Below are 19,759 nucleotides of genomic sequence, written 5' to 3' on the forward strand. Positions count from 1 at the left end.
TCTCTCTCTCTATATATATATATCAGATCAGCACATTCTTGAACATTCGCAAGAGTCAGTCTAGCAGCATCTGAGGACACCAGCTGAATAAGACAAGCGCAAGGAGAAAATTCTTCCAAGGACTACAGCGGGCCCAAAGGACATGCCTAAATGGGGATTACGTAAAACGATTCCAGACGCATCGCTTTTCTGGGTCTTCTGGCGGCCACCCGAATTCACACCACGCATACTAAGTTTCTGTTCAGAGCAAAGGGTGGGCACAGTGTGCTGTGCTGGACGGAGATGCTCAAATCTGTTCATGGAACAAGCATCTAAGTTAGGGAGCAAACCCTGAATTTAATTACTGGAGTAGCAGGACTCTGTAAATGCCACCTCCTATAAGAAAATTCCTGGGCGTACCCTAATTGCCTTCCAAATAAAGCTTTTGTTATATGTTGGCTCTGTTCACACAACAGTTACACAAGGCTTGCTCCACAAACCTAGTTTTCTGGATTCACATGATACCACACACGATAGGTTCACATAACACAGGGTTCCTCAACCTCAGCAACTTTCAGATGGGTGGACTTCAACTCCCAGAATTCCTCAGCCAGCCATGCTGGCTGGGGAATTCTGGGAATTGAAGTCCACCCATCTTAAAGTTGCTGAGGGTGAGGAACCCTGGCATAACACATGAGGTTACAGAGTGTTTGGTTAACCTATGGCTTGATAGGTCAGGCTAACATAGCCACTGAATATATAGCTACCTTTGAAGACAATTTGGACATTGCATATTCAAAACTGCCAGCATGCTAACTGGGATAAGACGATGGGGACACACTTCCTACAACCACTGGTGCTAGCTTTGCAAACCCAATGCAGTTCAGACCCTAAATGAATTCTTCCGTTTTTAGAGGTGTGATGTGCTTCCAAGTCAAGTGGCAATGGGGAAGAAGGGTCTCAGTTGGAACCACCCCCACCCCAAGCTACAGCATGCTCTCCAAGCCCTTCCTTCAGTGGCACCATGCTGACCCCTTCCATGACTTGCTCGTACGTTTGTAGCACTGCAATTAGTTGTATGTTATTTTAGTCTTATTCATATTGGCCGGCGTACCCTTATTCAGAAACACAGCTCTCTTTTCTGATTTACCGGCAAGCTGCAAAAAGAACAAGCCCAGGAAAACACAATTTCAGGTCCACCCAACAATCCATAAGCTTGCTCAACCCTTCCCAAACTGTGTATTTCAACCCTGATCATCCTTAACCAACACAATGACCCGAGGCATCTCAACAATGCCCAGATATGACCATTAATGGATGGCAACCCTTGCCAAGCGGGTGCTCTTCAGCTCCCAGAATTCCCCAACCACCCAGCCACTGCTGAGAGTTGGAAGGAAGAGTTGGTTGGAAGGCTCTGTGCACCGGCAATGGACAATTGAGGAGGCTGAAAAGGAAGTTTAGAAGCAGCTGTCCAGAAACAAATCAACCCTCTGCAAAGTTTGCACATACAACTTTCTGGCAATACTCGGATTACATTTCTCTTCTCCTCCAGGAGGAAAAGAAAATCATTCTCAAAGCAATGGGCAGCCTCAATACAGTGATTTAATTAGGACACAGCATTCTTTTCTCAGCTAATGCATGTGCTAAAGGAGAACAGAGCTGGGTTTTATATGCGTGCACACACACACCTTTGATTTCCAATGCATCTAAAGCAGTGTTTCTCAACCTTGGCAACTTTAAGATGGGTGGACTTCAATTCCCAGAATTCCCCAGCTGGCTGGGGAATTCTGGGAGTTGAAGTCCACCCATCTTAAAGTTGCCAAGGTTGAGAAACACTGATCTAAAGTGTTGATCAAAGACAATGGCGGGATAATGCAGACTGGAAGCTCTGCTGGTTATAACAAGAATCATTCAAGAATCCCACTTCCAAAAAGGGATTTTCACATGAAGGTATTGAGAGGGAGGAGTAAACGGATACTTTTTTAAAATAAACTTTTTATCAGAAATCTATTAATTTGCTCCTGGACCTCAGTCTTTCATTTGTGAAAAAAAAAGACAGAATTCACTCAGTTCAAAACTTAGAGGAAAATCAGCGCATAGACATACATACCAACATTGCCCAGTGCTCGGTATTCACAAATTAATCTCTTCCTCGTTTTCTTGGCTATTAATATTGAGAAGGAAACCAGAAGCCTGTAAGTATTAATGCTAATTTGGAAGAGAAGTTTTAAAACGTTTTCCCTTGGGTTTTAGTTTTGCTGGTTCAGCTTTTCAGCTTTTGAGAAAAAGTAAAAAATCAGGGACTGGCCAACCTCGGCCATTTTATTCCTGGTCTTGATTTAGTTATTGAAAAAAAAAAAAAGTGAAAATACAGCTATTCAAAAGCACTGCCATCATGTCTTAAGAGTCTCGATGTGATTGAGAATCATTTGCTTCCCTAAAGTTGATTAAAACTCGATCAAAGGGTTAGTGGATTACTTGCGGCCATACAGGCTTGGCTGTGATGGAATGGAATTATGAAGGCCAGGCTCAAGGAGAAAAACACTTTCTTAGCTCGCCGGAGGCGCGTGGGAGATACAAGAGGATGAGACTGGCACCTCCCTGAGGAATTCACAGTGTTGTGGCTGGCTGACTTGGGAACTGGGGTTTCAGTCTGGGAAGATAGATTGATGTCAGGCCTAGCCCAAGGAACTCCAAGAGACAGTGCTAATTCAGTCCAGCTATGTTTATTAGCTACAACTTCTAGCAAGAATCTTCCCAGACTCAAACCCCAGCTCCCAAAGTCCTCCAGCCACAACAGTGTGAATTCCTCAGGGAGGTGCCAGTCTCATCCTCTTGTTCTTCTCACACTGTTCTGGTGAGCTAAGAAAATGTTTGTCTCCCTGAGCCTGGCCTTCATAAGTCCACTCCATCACATCGGCTGATCTAAAAAAGAGGTGCATTGTGATTAATTTCTGGGGTACAGAGGAGCTGGAGAAACATTTCAAATCCAGAATTGCTCCATTTCGAATGTGAGTCTTCACCCTTTAAGACTAATTGATAGTGCCCCCCTATCAATTGGGAAGTACAACACTACAGCCGTGATGGCTTGAACCTTGCTTTAAAACACCCGCAGCCAGAAATTCACATGCTGCATCCCCACCTCTTCAGGACTCAGAACCGAAGCAAAGCTGGGCCTCGTAGTCCTTGGATGGGAGATCTCCAGAGAATATCAGGGATGTAGGCTGGACTAGGAAGGTGATCAAACTTTCGAGAAGTGGGTAATAGAGAACTAGGTCTGTACTGCTGTCAAGAAAGCTACAGGGATTCTCCATAAAGGCACCCGGAGTGGAGCATGACTCAAGGGCACCTTTTTGACTGCCAGCAGAAGACACCTTCTCCCACAGCCAGCCGCTGCACCAACCTTCTCTCCTAAGGGATTTTTTTCTTGACGGAGATAGAAAGAACAGACTGGAGTAGAAAAATACAGCGCCTTTAAAAAGTCCCAAGCCAGAGAGAGCTCATTCAGCACAGACTCATAACCCGGACCCGTAGAAGGAAATTTTAGAAGTGCCACTGAGCAAGACCACACCCCTGGAGAATCTATGTTAATGCCATTTTTCTAATCTATTTTTAAGCGGCTTTGATGTGCCCGTGGTGCAAAACCACAGTAAAAGACCACGAGAAAACATTAAATTAGGAAAGATTTTCGGAGAGCGCTGCTGAATTTTCATTTCTTCCCAGGAAATCCACCCTGTTACACCCATGTCAAACAGCAGCTGCCATCCTAGAGGAGAAAGCTTGCAATGTGAACAGAGGTTACATGTTTTTTTTCACTAATGGATCCAAAGCCAGGTCTTATACCGAAGTGGGGAAAAATGTTCCTTCAGCTGTGTGATTTTGTAACTTTGGTTTACACAACTGAAAGAAATCTTTAAAAAAAAAAAAAAAAGCACCTATTAATGCCATTCTGAGATGGAAAAGTTATTCGGTAAGTCTTCAATGCCCTTTTTTATGCCATCAAGTCAACCTTGACCCCTGGCGACTGCTGTGTGGCGCTAACTAATGAACAAGTAGAAAGAGAACCGAGCAGTTAGCCACCTTTTGGCACCTCACATGGAACAAGGAGCTGAAACACCAGGATTTCCTTCTCTTTTATTCTTTGTAATTGTGTCCTTTTATAAAATTTGAACTCTATATTTATGGATTGTTTTAATATGTTGTAAGCCGCCCAGAGTCCCCCATTGGGGGGAGATGGGTGGGGACAAGTTAAATAAATAAATAAATAAATTTGTTAATCTGCCCTTGGTGGTAGCATACATAAAGCTCTCTGCTTCCCCTTTTCCTCACAACAACCCTGTGAGGTAGCTGGGTGAGTGAGTGACTGGTCCAAAGTCGCAAACTTAGTCTCTGTAGCTGAGGCTGGACTGGAAATGGGTGCACTGGAAATGGAAACCCAGTGCCAGTCCAAAACTTTCACCACTATACCCCACTATCATCGTCGTCACCACCACCGTAAAAGATCCTACCATCACTGCTGCTTTCTGTAAGGACCTCTGTCTAATAGCGTAGGTTGCAATGACTTCCAGGTGCAACTGAGACCTTCTCAACCTCCCCCCCCACCGCCAACATTTCAGATGATAAGAATTCACTCTGACTTGTAGGAAGAAACCGAGAAATTACATCGCACGGACAAAATACATCCCACCAAATCCAGCCACGCCTTGATCGTCGCTCTCCCTTGCTCGGCAGGCAAGCAGCCCAGCCAAAGGGGGGCATCGTTTTCTTGCACGTCAGCCTGAGCCGCCCAGATGTGCCAGCCCAGCTCCCAAGACGGGCAAGACAATTGGTCCCGCGAGACGGAGCCGTCGGTCCAGGACATCTGGAGAGCATCAGGAAGGACAGCCCTTTTGTGAACATAGAGGGACCAGCTTCCGGCCCCCGCTTTATGTAAACGATTTCAGTTTGACTCCCATTCCAAAAAGCTTATGTCACTCATCTCGCACGGGCCTGTTCTTCCTCCCAAAAGGACCCAGCCACACTTTCTGGCACTTGAACATTCAAAACGGTGGAACGGAAGCTGCCCGTTCTGACGGAACATCTGGAGGGGGCCCGTTGAGGATCCCCCTCCTCAAGACGCACAGGGTCGGCCAAAGGCCTCCTCTACGGTAGCCCCCACCCCATGGAACACGCTTCCCCGAGAAGGCCATTCACCCCATCCTGTGCATTTTGCAATTTGGTAAGAACATGACTCTTCCCAAGCAGTTTCAGCCCTACTTGAGCGTGGATGACCATCATAGGAGCGTTTATGATTCTGCTATACTGCTTATATGGTTGACGTGTCTGTTTTTCTGCTCTGTAGTTCAGGGTTCCTCGACCTCTGCAACTTTAAGATGGGCAGACTTCAACTCCCAGAATTCCCCAGCCAGCTTGGCTGGCTGGGGAATTCTGGGAGTTGAAGTCCGCCCATCTTAAAGTTGCAGAGGTCGAGGAACCCTACTGTAGTTCACTACTCGGAGTCCATCAAGCCTGGGGCAGTCTACAAATATTTTTAAATAAACATATCACTTCTTTTCTCCCCAACCAGCCTTGTTTCTCTCTCTCTTCCTTTCATCCTGCCCTAACTGCTTCCAGGCTTAAGCCAAGCGCAGGACCCACACAAAGGCTCGGCCGAGAAGACGCGGACGCCATGCCCCTTTCACGCTGCTGTCTCCCAGCGACTGGCATTTCAGGCAGCTAGGAGTACGTACGTCATGCACATTTTGCCTGCCACCTCCTTCCAGCCAGGCCACCCTTCCACCAATCCTAACCGCCCTTCGCACCACAGCATCTAGGGCACCGGTACGGCGGTGCCATCAAAGCTGGGATCCATCAAGGAGCACATCCTCGCCCCGCAACCCCTTTTAGCCCACCACCGCGCACATCTGCATGCACGATCGTTGCTAGATTTGCCGAGCACCAGACAATATATTGATGGGCGACGCTACCTACAAGAGACGAGGACGAAAGCCTTCTGGGTGGGAAAACTCACTGCTAGGTTTTAGAGTCAACGGGGATTTATATATTTATATTTATATATATATATTTGGAAGCATTCGATGCATGACGAAGGATGATAGCTACCGTAACACACTTGCAGCTGAGCAGAGACAACCCCCCACCTTTACCGCAATCTCTGTAATATCCCAGCACCCCAAAGGCTCTTCCTTCAGGGGTGCACTGAACACCCACAAGCACTTTGGACTACAGTTCCCATCATTTCCCCAGGACAGCTCACTTTTCCCCAGCATCCAGATGCCCTAGATATCTATGTGGCTAGGGAAGATGGGAGCTGCGGTCTTAGACTTGGGGCAGCAGCAGCTGGGCTGGGGATGGTAGGATTCGTAGTCCAACACTTGTTACACTGGGGGCAAGCTGGGCACACGGGCTCTGGCTGGCCCCGTGTTGTGGCATGATGCGGGAGGAGGAGGATGGACACTGGAACCCAACCCATCTGAAGCAGAGCAACAGACAACAGGCTGTGGGCGCTGGAAGACGGTAGCCCACCCCTCCGAGTGGCAGCTTGCTGGAGCATCTTGCCTGTGGAGGAGAGGGAGGATGGGAGCTGTGGTCCATCCCGTCTCGGGTGGCCCGTTAGAAGCTGCAGGGGCAGCGGGTCAATGTGGGGGGGAGGATGGGAGCCGAAGTCCAAGGATCCGGGCCGGACGGGGAGGATGGGATTTGGAGCCCGAGCATCCAGGCCGGGAGGGGAGGCCGGGAGCGGGTACCTGTAGTAGCTGAGCAGCCCGTTGCTGAGCACGAACCAGCGGCGCTGGTAGCCCTTCAGGTAGTTGGTCCACTTGAAGAGCCAGCCCTTGTAGGTGTCGGAGCCCACGGCCACCGCCGAGCAGGAGGCGGCGGCGGCGGCGGACGGGCAGCTCTCGACGGCCAGGCTCATGGCGGCGCCGAGCGGGCCCCGCGGCGGCGGCGGCGGCTTGCAGGCCAGGCACGGGGCGGCGCCCAGCAGCGACAGCAGCCCGCGGGTGCCGGCGCTACACAGCGGCGCGGCCGCCCTCCCCATAGGCGCCGCGGCGCCCGCCCAGCTCCGGCTCCGGCTCCGGCTGCGGCGGCGGCTGCGGGCCTCGCTCGGCGCCGCCGCCAGGGCTGGGGAGGGGCAGGGCGGGGCGGGGGCGGCGCACGTGACCGCGGACACGCCCCCGCCGCGCACGCGCTGGGGCGCGGGCCTCGCCCCCTGGCCGGCGGACTCCAACTCCCAGGATTCCCCGGGCGGGCGGGAAGCTGTGGGCGGGGGAATTCTGGGAGTCGAAGGCTGCAACCCCTGGGCCCAGAGGAGCCGCCGCTGAAAAAGAGGGGCGTGAGGGGACCCCGGCCCTTCTTCCCGCCTTTGACCCGGCCAGCCGAGGCGAGGGCTCGGGCATTTCCTCGTGGTCTCCCATCCGAGGCCTAACCAGGCCTGAGGAGCCATCGCCTAGCAGTACCCTAAGGCCTATATTTAGATGGGAGCCAAAATACACTGATAGATTGTCGTGTCTCTAGTAAGATGGGTTGTTCCATTATATCTAACCTGGGTGACTCTTTTCATTAGTAAAAGTAGCCGCCCGTCAATGGGCGCAAGGCTGAATTTCCACCTCAGGGACTCCCGGGGTGGAACCAAAGGCTGATTTTAGGTCAGTAAAATTGGATCCTGCATCATAGGTGTTGTTTTACTGTTGTAACTACTTCGCTGGTCACCGATCATAAACAAAAGGTCAATTTCAAATACAGGTAGTCCTCGCTTAGTGACCACTCACAGTTACAGCAGTGATGAAAAGTAACTTTGCGACCAGTCCTCACATTTATGACTGTTGCAGGTCTGTAAAGCCAAGGAAAGCTGAAGCCGGAGCATAAGCACGGTCGCGGTTGTTGCACTTAGCAACCACTTCGCTTAACGACCAAGTTGCCGGTCCCAACTGTGGTTGCTAACAAGGACTACCAGTATATTTAAATGGCTTCTACGTGGGGCTGCCCTTGAAGACCATCCAGAAGCTGCAGCTGGTCCAGAATGCGCCTGGGCGGGCAATTCATGGGGGCACCGCGTTTTGCTCACGTGACCCCCCAGCTGCATTGGCTGCCCGTCGGCTTCTGGGTGCAATTCATGGTGCTGGTTATCACCTCCAAAGCATAGGGCCTGGCAATCTGAGATACTGCTTATCTCCACTTGTTTCTGCCCATCTGGTGCCAGCAAGCAGGGCAGGTGCCCTCCGGGTCCTGTTGTCTAAGCTGTGTCCCCTTACAGGCCCCAGGAAGTGCACCTTCTCGGCTGCAGCACCGGCCCTCTGGAACGACATCTGTCCAGAGGTCTACACAGCTCCCACCTTTATAATATTCGGGAGTTCATTCAAAACTTGCTTTCCAAGGCCTTGAGATAGGTAGGTGTCGGACCCTCCTTACAGTAGGTTAAGTTCGGCTTTGCAGTCGGTTGTGTTGTTCCTCCAGTGAACCGTGATTTCTTTTTATATGCACTGTTCTCCTGTTATTTGCAAGCCGCGCAGGAGTCAGTTAAGGAGTCAGGCAGCCTTGAAATTGGATAATACACAAATAAATAAAACTAAACAGGAGCTGGCTCCCTGGAGCATGCTCATCATCTTACAGTCTTGAAAACGTTGCTGGCAACGGGGCATGAAAAAAGGAAAAATTCAAAATTAGGCCTTTTAACAAAGGAGAGAGGGAAAAAAGTGGTTCATGAGGACATGAGAGAAGTTCTTACAAACTTGTGTATAATGTGGACAAAGAGAATTTTTTCTTCTTATAATTATTGGGTTCATACAGATTCAAGGTTTGGAAAGCGATGGGCTTTTTCATGCAATACGTTATGCGTTTGTGAAACTCTGGAACAAGATGTCTAATACCAAGATGGAGTTAAAACAGAGTGATAGAAAGCCTTGCTAATTCTTTTATTTGCATGCTGTATGATCACACAAGAAGTGGTGGCTGTCTTTCTGCCCGGTATAAAATATACTTCACTTTAGACCATCACTTAAAGCAGGGGATCAATTGCAGGCATGTAATCGTTCCAGATTGGAGAGTTTGAGGATTGAAATAAGAGAAAATTGCTGGAGAAGTGTGCTTTAATCAGAACTGCCTGCTGAAAATGAACTTATTGCATTGTCTAACACAGGGTTTCTCAACCTTGGCAGCTTTCAGGTGGGTGGACTTCAACTCCCAGAATTCCCCAGCCAGCATGGCTGGCTGGGGAATTCTGGGAGTTGAAGTCCACCCACCTGAAAGCTGCCAAGGTTGAGAAACACCAGTCTAACATTATTTATTATGACTATTATCACCTATATCACTTTCTTCAAGAAGCTAAAATTAGGCAGAGAGCAAACAGATGTGTGTTTCGTCGCCATAAGGGAATGTGAGCCCAAGAAGGTGATGTGTAATTATATATTTTATTTTCTTATTTATTCAGTTTATATAGCTGCCTACTCACCAAGCGACTCCGATGGTTAACAAGGGTTACAAACATCAAATAATGCAACAAATAATATTCAAAGGACCACGCAGCTCCCAATCCTGAAACAGAGACTAGCTAAGTTTACGCAACTTGAATATGCGGATGATACTCAATTATATATCTCCATCCCAGGTGAGGGAAGTGATGCCGTGACTGCCCTTTCGCGGTGCCTGGAGGCTGTGGGGGCCTGGATGGGGGACAACAGGCTTCAGCTGAACCCTGGTAAGACGGAGTGGCTGTGGGTTAATGGCTCCTCTGTATCCGGGACTTTGTCATCTTTGGTGCTCAATGGGGTGGCACTACTCCAGACAGACCCAGTGCGTAATCTGGGGGTCCTCCTGGACTCGCAGCTCCTGCTTGAAGAGCAGGTGGCAGCTGTGGCCAGGAGGGCCTTTGCACAACTTCAGGTTGTGCATCGGTTACACCCTTTCCTGGATCGGGATGCCCTTCGAACGGTCACTCATGCCCTTGTTATCTTGTTATAGATTACTGCAATGCGCTCTACATGGGGCTACCCTTGAAGAGTATCCGGAAGCTACAGCTGGTCCAGAATGCAGCCATGTGGGCTATTTTGGGAGCCGCAAGAAGGGCCCATGTAACACCGTTGCTCCGCGAGCTGCATCGGGTACCAGTTTGCTTCCGGGTCCAATTCAAGGTGTTGGTTATCACCTTTAAAGCCCTACATGGCATGGGACCGGGTTACCTGAGGGACCCCCTCTTCCCCATGACTTCAACCCGTCCCACCCGATCACACAAAGAGGGCATGCTTTGGACCCCCTCAGTAAAAGAACTCCAATTAGCAGGGTCCAGAAGGTGGGCCTTCTCTGCGGTAGCCCCCGCTCTTTGGAACATTCTGCCCCTGGAGGTGAGATTGACCCCTTCACTCCTGGCCTTCTGGAGGGATCTGAGGACCTGGCTCTGCCACTTGGCCTGGGGTGGGGAGGGAAGACCCCAAGCGTGGGGATGGCTAGCCCCTTAGAGGCCTGTCATCTGCAGCTCTGGAACCATCAGCTTCTTGGACTTTCTCTTTTCTTCCAGTAATGCTTCGCATAGTTTTCTTCTTTTATGTAATTTTATATATATTTATTGTTTTAACGGATTTTGTGAACCACCCAGAGTCCCCCATTAGGGGGAGATGGGCAGAGATAAATCTAATAAACAAACAAACATGGTTAAGCAGGTCACTGAAAGACCTACCCGCTGCATGTGCACAAATTCCTAAACTTGGCTAGTGTTAACTTTGATTAGGTTTTGCACTGGCTTAATATGTTGTACAAACCTAGCGTATTCGATAAGCCTATGATTTGATATGCTGTGCAGTTAGAGAACATGGATTCATTAGAGTAATTGTTATGAAAACACTGTAATGGACTCCTAATTTAATCCTCATTTAAGTTAAATTGTAATTGCCTTCATAAAGAATATGTGGGTAACAGCAAAAATGCACATCATTTTTTCACCTAGTTCCTCCTTTCTGGGACTGGCTATGCCTTGAACTGTGTTTGGAGTCGGATGGCTGAAAACTGGGTAGATGTACAATCTGTCCCTGAGATTGTACATCTCATTGTACAAGACCTCGGGCGAGAGGGCTGACACTTTGCAAAATGTGACAATCTTCCTGGGGGGCCTGCAGGGGAATAAACAAAGTCAAGTTGATCACAACCATGCGATTGAAGACCACCCATGAAAGGGGGAGGTGCTTCAGTTGCACAGTTAAGACTGCCATCTTGATGTTGTTGACCCCGTGCCTATGGGCACCCCTGCAAACTTGCAAGATTTTGATCCTTTCAGGGCAACCTGAAACACAATTGTTTCATGGATGGCAGAGCGATTTAGTTGGCTTTCGTGCCAAGAAAACCAACCAATTGGATCCAGTTTTCACCATGGTTTATTCCGATGAAATAAACTCTAACAGCTATAATGCCATTTTTCCAGCACGATTCCAGTTATCTGACTCGGTCGGGCTTAGGAAATCTGCCTGTCATAGAGGATTTCTGAGACTCCAGCAACTTCAAAGATGACCCGAGTTGTCGCGTCAGGTTCTGCTTGTCGATCTCTTCCAACATCCTCTGGTAATGGCTGTATTCCTTCTTCCACCGGAACGTCTTTTTCTGCTGGTCGTGGATAAATCTCTTTTTCATCTGGTCAAACAGATTCTCAACCTTTCTTTTGCTTTCTTCAATGTGCCTTACCTGGAAAAGATCACCCAGGAAGGAAGCAATTGCAGAACAGAAGCTGGCAAACTTGGCCTCGTAGCCTTTCATGTGCCCCCCACCCCTGCAGGGCAGACAAATGTAGCCAGGTGTTTCTGCTCTCCAGATGGTACGCAGCAGTTCAGCACTGCATTCACACATTCAAGTGGTTTGTTTAGCTTCAAAATCCAGGTCACCATTACAAAGCAGCAAATCTTTTCTGCTCTCCAGATCAGCGGTTCTCAATCTTGGCAACTTTAAGATGCGTGGACTGCAACTCCCAGAATTCCCCAGCCAGCCATGCATGGCTGGCTGGGGAATTCTGGGAATTGCAGTCCACGCATCTTAAAGTTGCCAAAGTTGAAAACCACTGCTCTAGATGTTGCTTGGATTTTTGCAGTTCTGATAAGGGAGCCCAAATCTTGGCCTTGCTGTTTGGGAGCCCAAGCTTTCTTGTTGGCTGATCAGGGGTTATGGAGTATACTCCACTACTTAAACCACGGCTTAAGCATAAATTAAGTCTGTGTATCAACTGGTATGGCAGTGCATATATGTATTCTGCGTGTGCATACAAACGTACACGCTCAGCTGCTGTCGTGAACCCACCTTTCATGAGCCATCTCAGAGTCAAAAGCATTAGAGCAGATTGAAGCCCACCCAAAGCCCCACAATTTCCAGCAGGATCCATTCCCCAGTTGGTCATGAAGAGGAGAGATGTGCCCCATTTATCCCTGGAATTCTGGCTCTGAGCGATATACTGCCTGTACCCATGGAGGCTCCATTTGGCTAAACAACACTTGGTTTGTACAACACGGTAAACCCTAAATCCAGGTTAACAAAACCTAACTGCTGTGTGGCGTGTAATTTCTTTGCCCCCCAAAGCAAGTCTTTTTATGGCTTAATGGGAGGACCTGATTGAGACAATATACTAAAAGCGGGGCTGGGTTCCCCCAGTTGGTTAATCCACAAACTGCTTGATTGCATTTTAACCTAGTCTAGGGGACCAATTGACTTTTACCAATCTAACAATGTAATCCCTGCCGTCAAAGTCAACTTGTCTCTGAGCCTCAGTTATGGGAAGACATGGACAGAAGCCGTGTGATTCTCAGACCCTCTTTCCTTGGGCATCCGGTTGGCACCTCTGGAAAGAGGTCTGGCCCAGAATTTCTTCTATGCTCCGATTCCTGACACTACCAGAATTCATGCAAGAGGTTCCAAAGACCTACCTTCACATCCTGGACCCGCTGGACACTAACATTGTCCCGGATAATCACCTGAGCCAGGTGACTTTTGGGCAGAAAAGTCTTCAGAGCAGTTTCGCTGCAGTTCTGCTGACTGAAGAGGAGGAAGCCAGCCGGTTAGAAGGGCAGCACCAGTCTCTCTTTCCCAGCCATCCCAAGAGCTCCCCACAGCCTGGGCTAAAATCCAGGAGCGTGAGTTTGGCCCAAGCTGTTCCCACTCGTTCTTGCGCAGGAGCAGAAGAAAAACATCAGCCTCCAGTTGGGGAGAGGGGTGGCTGTGCCCTGCTTCCTGCCCCTCTCCCAAAGCCAGCCCAGAGGAAAGCCTGTGGTCTTCCCATCTCTCACTTTCTCACCACCCCCCCAAAAAAACACCTGCTGATAGCTGCAGACAAATCCCGCCGTTTAACTTTTAACTGCTGCTGAGTTTCCACGTCAGGAATAACTCTGAGAGCTGGTTCTGTTTGCCACGTGATGGTGCAGCGAGGGCATCCAAGCCAGGGCAGCAGGAAGCAACGTGGCACCAAATCCAGGAGCCCTGAAGGCCCCCGCGGAGGCAGCCGCCAGCCTGGCCCAGACGGGGGTCTGCAGTTCTTCAGGTGCAGAGCATCTTTGATGCCCGACGAGGCCTGGCCAACTACCTGAGAGACCTGGGGAGTTTGTTTCATAAATATTGAAAACTCAGACGCAAAATATGGGGAGTGGGGACCAGGGGGTGTACGTGCCCGTGTATCTGGCTACCCACAGGGCTTCGGCATGCTCAATATTTATTAAATAAACAATAAAGAACTCCCCCTGATACTCCTTGGGGTTTAACTCAGTTCAGTTCGGTCCCTTGGGTTGTCAGGGGGAGAGTGGACGGGTGGCAGAGAAGCCTGGAGGCTGCTGGAGGAAGGTCGGAAGATATTGTCAAGAGCAAAAGTGCAAGACCCCCATGTTCCACCCAGCAGAGCCTGGCTGAATTTCCCTCCTCCTCTGAAAGCAGCTTCGCAGCTTCCTGCTCTCAATGGCAGCCCCCGGATCACCCGGTGGTCTCCCATCCAAGTCCCAACTGGATTTTGCTTTCTCCCCCAAGTCAGCCAAGGGATTGGCTGGGACTCCCATCTGGCACCCTCCTCCGCAGGGAGCCTTTTGATTTTTACACTCTCTCTCTCACGCGCACGCCCGTGTGCTAGAAAGCCTCTCTCTGGCACTTCGGGGCGGCAGCGCTCTCCTCCCTTCTTCAGCCCGACGGGGTCCGCGAGGCGCAGAGGCGCGGCGGCCGAGGGGTCTGCGCTAAGCGCCAGCGCCCGCTCGGCCGGGGCTTAGGGTCAGGGTCAGGGCTAGGGCTGCCGCTGCCCCACCGACCCCCGCCCTGACCTGAAAAGCACCAGCACTTGGTGCGAGCGGGGCTGGAAGAAAGTCACGGCGGGGAGGGGTCCCTCCGGCGCCTTCTCCATCGCCCGACCCCGCAGCTGAGCCGGCCAGCGGGCGAAAGCGGTCACAATGGGCTCGCCCTTCCCGGTTGCCGCGGAAACCGCCGCCGGGCTTGGAAGGGGCTGGCCGGCGCCTTCGCGCAGCGCCTTCTGCTCCCGAGGCTGCGGCGAGAGGACGGCGGAGACGGCACGGGGTGGGTGGGGGTAAGGAAAGGGCCCCCGCCCCGGCAGGCGGGCGGGCGGGGAGGCGCGGCGCGCCCGGGATGGAGCCTCCTGGGGCAAGAGCAGGCTACCGTTGGCCGCCCGACGCTTCACGGCGGGGCGGGAGGACGGTCGGTGATGTTATTTCAACCGCGTCCTCAACTGGCTGGACCAAGCCCCCTGCCCATCCTCCGGGCGCCATCAGGGAGGTGCCCACCTGCCGCTGGAAAGGGGCTCTTGGGCTCCCCCGGGGCTCTCCTCCTCCTCCTCCGGCAGTGTTGGACTGTGGCTCCCCGTATCCCCAGCCAGCATGGCCAAGGATGATGGAGCGATGAGACCACCGTTGCTATGGGAAGGAAGCTCCTCCCAGCCGTTTGATTCCTTCCCGCTGGGTGGAGGAGAGAAAGCTTTGCTGCCCATGGGCAGCGAGAACATAGTCCAGGCACCACGCGCAAGGAGAGTGTGGGCAAAGGAGCTGGGCAAGGGATGCCCATCCAGGCTGAGACTTCCCAGATCCTCATTTGCCCACCTGGAGCAGAGCTGAGCCGGGGACCTGACATTCAGGATTCCTGCTCATCCTGCTTCCCCAATGCCAGGCACAGAATGCCCCCGTGGGGCCCTTTTCGAGAGACGCAGGATCCAAACCATCACCTTGGCACGACAAACCATATCAGGGTGATTCCACGTGGCCACTGTGCTTAAGAAGTAGGAACACAACATGGGGCCAGCTACCTCTCCACGATGTTGTTCAACCTTGGCCACTTTAAGAAGGGTGGACTTCAACTCCCAGAATTCCCCAGCCAGCCCTGCTGGCTGGGGAATTCTGGGAGTTGAAGTTCACCCATCTTAAAATTGGTAAGGTTGAGAAACACTGGTATATAGTTTCCCTGGATATTTTTGGGGGGCGAGTGGGTGCTATTGCCAATTTCCCTGCCTAGTTTACAGCTCTGAGATTTGCCTCCCAGGTAACCACTAACCAGGTCTGATTCTGTTTAGTTTCTTCCATTGTTTGCAGTTGGCTTAGAGTAATGGTTCCGCGCAGCGACGTGGATTCAGAATAGAGTACTGTAGCCGGCTTCCTCTCTGGCCCTCGGCTAAGGGAGCACGCAGCTCTGATTTTGTTCCAGATGCAACCACCAGCTCTTGATTTCTACATGACGCTGCTGGATTTTGATCCTCCGGCCCCATCTAAATTACCCGAATCAGCATTGCTTGGTTTTTAAGATGCAATCGGGCAAGTGAAGGGGAGGAAAAGGGTCTCTTCAGTGGTAGCACCACAGGTCTCAAATCCCCCAAGGAGCGTTGCCCAAGGCGCTGTTTGGTTTGATTTTAGGGAGAAATTGAAGGCGTTCTTCCTTTCAAATGCTTTTAAGTGTGCGTGTCTTTAAAGCATTTTCTGGCCCAGGGTCACCCCTGAATGGCACCCTTGTATTAAAAAAAAAAAAAAATTCAAGTGGCATGCTGGAATATCAAAGTAGTTTGACGCCCTTGAGTTAAACCCGACGTCTGGTGACTTCCGGTGACTTCAAGCCATGCATTTGTCCCGACACCAATATGCTCTCGTATTGCAACAATTTGCTATCACCTCCTAGTCTGGCCCACCAATCTGGGATCCCCGGGTGTCTCTTCTGTGCAGGACCAGCTCCAAAGGAGGAACGTGGCCCTGGGTTACCCCTTTCCACACCATGCCTCATTAACCCCAGGCTTCCTTATTCCTAGGAACTCCTCGCAAGTTTTCACACAGCTGGGGAGGCAAAGACATGTGAAGTTTCTGTGGAAAGACACCTTTACGAAGGTAGGGTTTTCAAAACAGCCCAAATCTCTGGCGATTTTGACTCACTCACCCCAAATATTGCTCACCCCACACACAAACTGTGGGTCACAGTATCACATAAGAAAAACGTACATCTCTATTTCATCACTGAAACCGGCCAAACTCTTTAGGCAGCTTTATCTGGTTCTTCCAAGGTGGGTAAAATTAACTTTTTCAGGAGAAATAAGACATACATTTGGGGATGGTTACAAGGTGGTCTATCCTGGTGATGCCAAACATGTTCATTTTTTCCCCCCTGCTTTGACTTTATCGGAAGACAACACTTATGACGTTCAAGAGATTCCTGGCTCCGTTTGACTGGGGACTCCAGTAGATGCTAATGGTCTTTATCCAAGAACCGATGCAACATGCAGGTACAGGCTGCAAAGTCTCGTGAAACAAGGCTCTTTCCCCCAGGAACGGGTCATGCTCACACAATGCGCATATCCTTTGAGGGAGCAGCCTCTGGCTCTCTTTCGACTTTGCAACCTCGAAAGTGCTCATGGAAAGCTCTGAAGAGCTTGGTGGCTTACCGGGCATCGCATCCTCCCTGCCCAAAGCCGCACATTTCAATCCTGCACACTCTGGTGGCATTGTACATCCCTGCAGCCCTCATGGCCGAAAGGGAGAGAGAGTCCCCACACCTAAAAAGTCACAGCTTGTGCAATGAACTGTAACATGCTCTCGTTCATCAGAATGGTATACAGAGACCCTCTTCTTTAAGCTCTTAGAGAGGTACAGATGAGGTGTTGATGTTACATATCCAAGTAAAGCATGTTTCTCAACCTTGGGAATTTGAAGATGTGTGGACTTCAACTCCCAGAATTCCCCAGCCAGCTTGGCTGGCTGGGGAATTCTGGGAGTTGAAGTCCACACATCTTCAAATTCCCAAGGTTGAGAAACACTGGAATAGAGAAATAAGGACTACAACATCCATCTCTCCCTGTCCTTAAGGAAAGGTGGACTGTATCTACCATTCAGATAGATTCTAAATATGCCTTCTTGCAACCCCACTGAGACCCAGGAGTTGGATAACTCCTAAAGCCAAATGTAATATAATCATTTAAAGTTCAAGAGTCCGTGAGTGTCATTCCTGGTAGAGGGTTTGAACCCCATAAAATAAGATCAGGCTGTGTACATCTGATAAGTCTCAACTGGGATGGAAACAGCGATGCCTCGTGGTTGTCTATGGACTCAAACCCGGGTTGTTTAGAAATTCAAATTCACATATTCCATCCAAACCCACCTGATTGCCTTGTCGCTTTGTGGGAAGCGGCCAATGGGATAAAGAAGCAACCTTATAGCGAAGGCTGCAATGATTTATGTAACTTATTTTGTTTGCCCTTCTCCCTTTCCACCGGTGAGAACCATTCCTGACGATAAATGTGTCAGTCTTGCCATATAGATCCTGCAGTGAGCGGAAAACGAGATAAATTGTTCTCCGGTGTTCCTTCCGGTGTTAGGATTCCTTGATGGATTAATCGTCTGTCTTTCAAGATGGCCAATCAACAGCCCTTCAGGTTCTTGAGTTTTAAATTTGAAACCACACACTCTGCAGCACAGGTTAAGAATATTTTAAAAAGACAAGCATGGGGAAATGAGGAGGAAGTTCACTTCGGCTGGGTTCACCCCACGTGCTAAACTCAACAGGGTGGAGAAGGTTGTACGAATGCAGCAAACCAACCATTTTATGGCTTAGCATGATGTCAGCCTACTAGGGAAACCTGGCCACAGTTCTCCAACACTGAACCACAGGCGACCTCAGTTGTCTGAACCCCCCTGCCTTTGAGAATGGGTTTTCTGAAGAGAGAAGAACAGCACTGTGTCATTTGGGGAGGGTGGACCCTCTGCTTCTTTTGAACCATCGCTGAGAATTTCCCTTCCCCTCTTCCTCTGCTTTTCCTCAGCTGACTTAAGCAAGATGATGCCTTCCACTGAAACGGACACCTAAAGCTCGCCTTAATGAATGCAGCTTTTGGAGCCATACCCATCCTCCTCAGGAACCCATCTATCTACGGTTTGTCCCGAATCACCAACAGCCTCTTCATCAGCAATGGAGAGGCCGCCAATAACAAGCTCTTCCTCTATGCTAACCGCATCACCACTGTTATTAACGTGTCGGTGGAGGTGGTCAACACCTACTTCCCAGACATCTACTACATCCACGTCCCTGTAATGGACTGCCCCACTGCCCGAATTTACGACTTCTTTGACCCCGTAGCTGATAAGATCCACGCCGTGGAACTGAACCAAGGCCGGACCCTGGTGCATTGCGCAGCGGGCGTCAGCCGGTCATCCGCCCTTTGCATCGCCTACCTGATGAAATACCACTCCCTGTCTCTGGCAAATGCCCACGCCTGGGTCAAGTCATGTCGGCCTGTCATCCGACCAAACCTCGGTTTCTGGGAACAGCTGATTGAATACGAGTATAAACTCTTTGGGAAGACCAGCGTCAGGATGGTTCAGTCTCCGCTGGGTTTGATCCCTGACCTCTACGAAAACGAGGTTAGAGTCATGATAGCGCTGTGACAATCACAGAATTGATGCACGCCAGCCAAGATGCTCCAGTCATGGAGCCACCTCCAGAGCAAAATAAATCTGTGTGCTGCCTTGACTAAGTTTGAAATTGTCACAGAAAGTGGGGCCTGGCAACCGCCTTTGCCAAAAAGGGGAATTTGACAAGGGGACATTCTGCGTTTTTCTTTTCCGTAAATAAAAGCAACGAGAATTGGAAGGAAAAAAAATGACACCATTAGATTTGCTCCTTATTTACCCTGGGCTCCGGAATAAATCCTGCAGCACCGTCTTGGCTGTTTGGGTAAATACAGCTTCTTTGCGGGTATGGTTTCAACAAAGCAGCCTGTGGTAGCCACAGTCCTTGGGGCAAGATCCTAATAAATCCCTTTCGTGAACTTTTTCTGTGTTTTCCCAGCAATATTAGGAAAACTGCAGGCAGAATTTCTAACCTCAGAATTTCTTCCCTGCTTAGAAGGAAATATAGCTGACTCCCCTGTTCAGCCCTGTGGCCACTTTAGTACAAAGGATTCTTGGATCACTGATTGACTTGGGCATGTAGCACTTCTACATTATTAAATATTTCAACTTAAACATATTAGACTGCTTGTGTTTAATGGTTTGCTTTGACAAACAGCTCTCCCATTCTTCTTTAAGCTCCCGATCTTCCACGGTATTTTTGACCAGGAGACCTGGGGGGGGGGCATTAACGGGGGGGGGGCTTCCAAGAGCCACAGAAGGGAGGACGAGAGTCACACCGGAAAGGGAGGGCCCGAAATGTTGACCCTTTCCCACTTTTGTGTAGTTTCAGTGCAAAATTAGAGCTGCATAGAGCTGTGACGATTGAAGAGGCTTAGAAGCATTTGTAATAAATAAAATAGGGGCATTACCTTCAGCAGAAAGTTTATGTACCTGTTTGCTCTCCTCTCTTCAGC

The 19,759-nt window shown here is 50.0% G+C and overlaps 3 protein-coding genes across 3 annotated transcripts in view; 1 reads left to right on the top strand and 2 right to left on the bottom strand.

The window, feature by feature from the left end:
• Positions 1–7,100, bottom strand: part of OSBP2 (oxysterol binding protein 2) — a 126,354-nt gene extending 119,254 nt beyond the window's left edge. The window contains exon 1 of the mRNA XM_088143863.1: positions 6,726–7,100. Coding sequence (XP_087999989.1) covers positions 6,726–7,018 — 293 coding nt within the window. The 5' untranslated portion in view covers positions 7,019–7,100. The remainder of the gene's footprint in view (positions 1–6,725) is intronic.
• A 3,881-nt stretch (positions 7,101–10,981) lies between these two features.
• CUNH5orf52 (chromosome unknown C5orf52 homolog) lies at positions 10,982–15,234 on the bottom strand. The gene is made up of 3 exons (XM_088143865.1): positions 14,241–15,234; positions 12,870–12,978; positions 10,982–11,643 (listed from the first exon to the last, which is right to left on the bottom strand). The coding sequence occupies exons 1-3, from the start codon at positions 14,318–14,320 to the stop codon at positions 11,398–11,400; spliced, it is 435 nt and encodes a 144-aa protein (XP_087999991.1). The 5' UTR covers positions 14,321–15,234; the 3' UTR covers positions 10,982–11,397.
• Positions 15,235–17,222: 1,988 nt separating this feature from the next.
• Positions 17,223–19,731, top strand: DUSP18 (dual specificity phosphatase 18). The gene has a single exon (XM_007434128.3). It carries the CDS (start codon positions 18,273–18,275, stop codon positions 18,837–18,839), a length of 567 nt encoding a protein of 188 aa, XP_007434190.1. The 5' UTR covers positions 17,223–18,272; the 3' UTR covers positions 18,840–19,731.
• Positions 19,732–19,759: the final 28 nt, after the last annotated feature.

Source organism: Python bivittatus, unplaced genomic scaffold (genome assembly GCF_059951505.1).
Source record: "Python bivittatus isolate LINGU-HERP-01145 unplaced genomic scaffold, Pbiv_v1 ctg000390_np1212, whole genome shotgun sequence".
Taxonomy (NCBI): Eukaryota; Metazoa; Chordata; class Lepidosauria; order Squamata; family Pythonidae; genus Python; species Python bivittatus.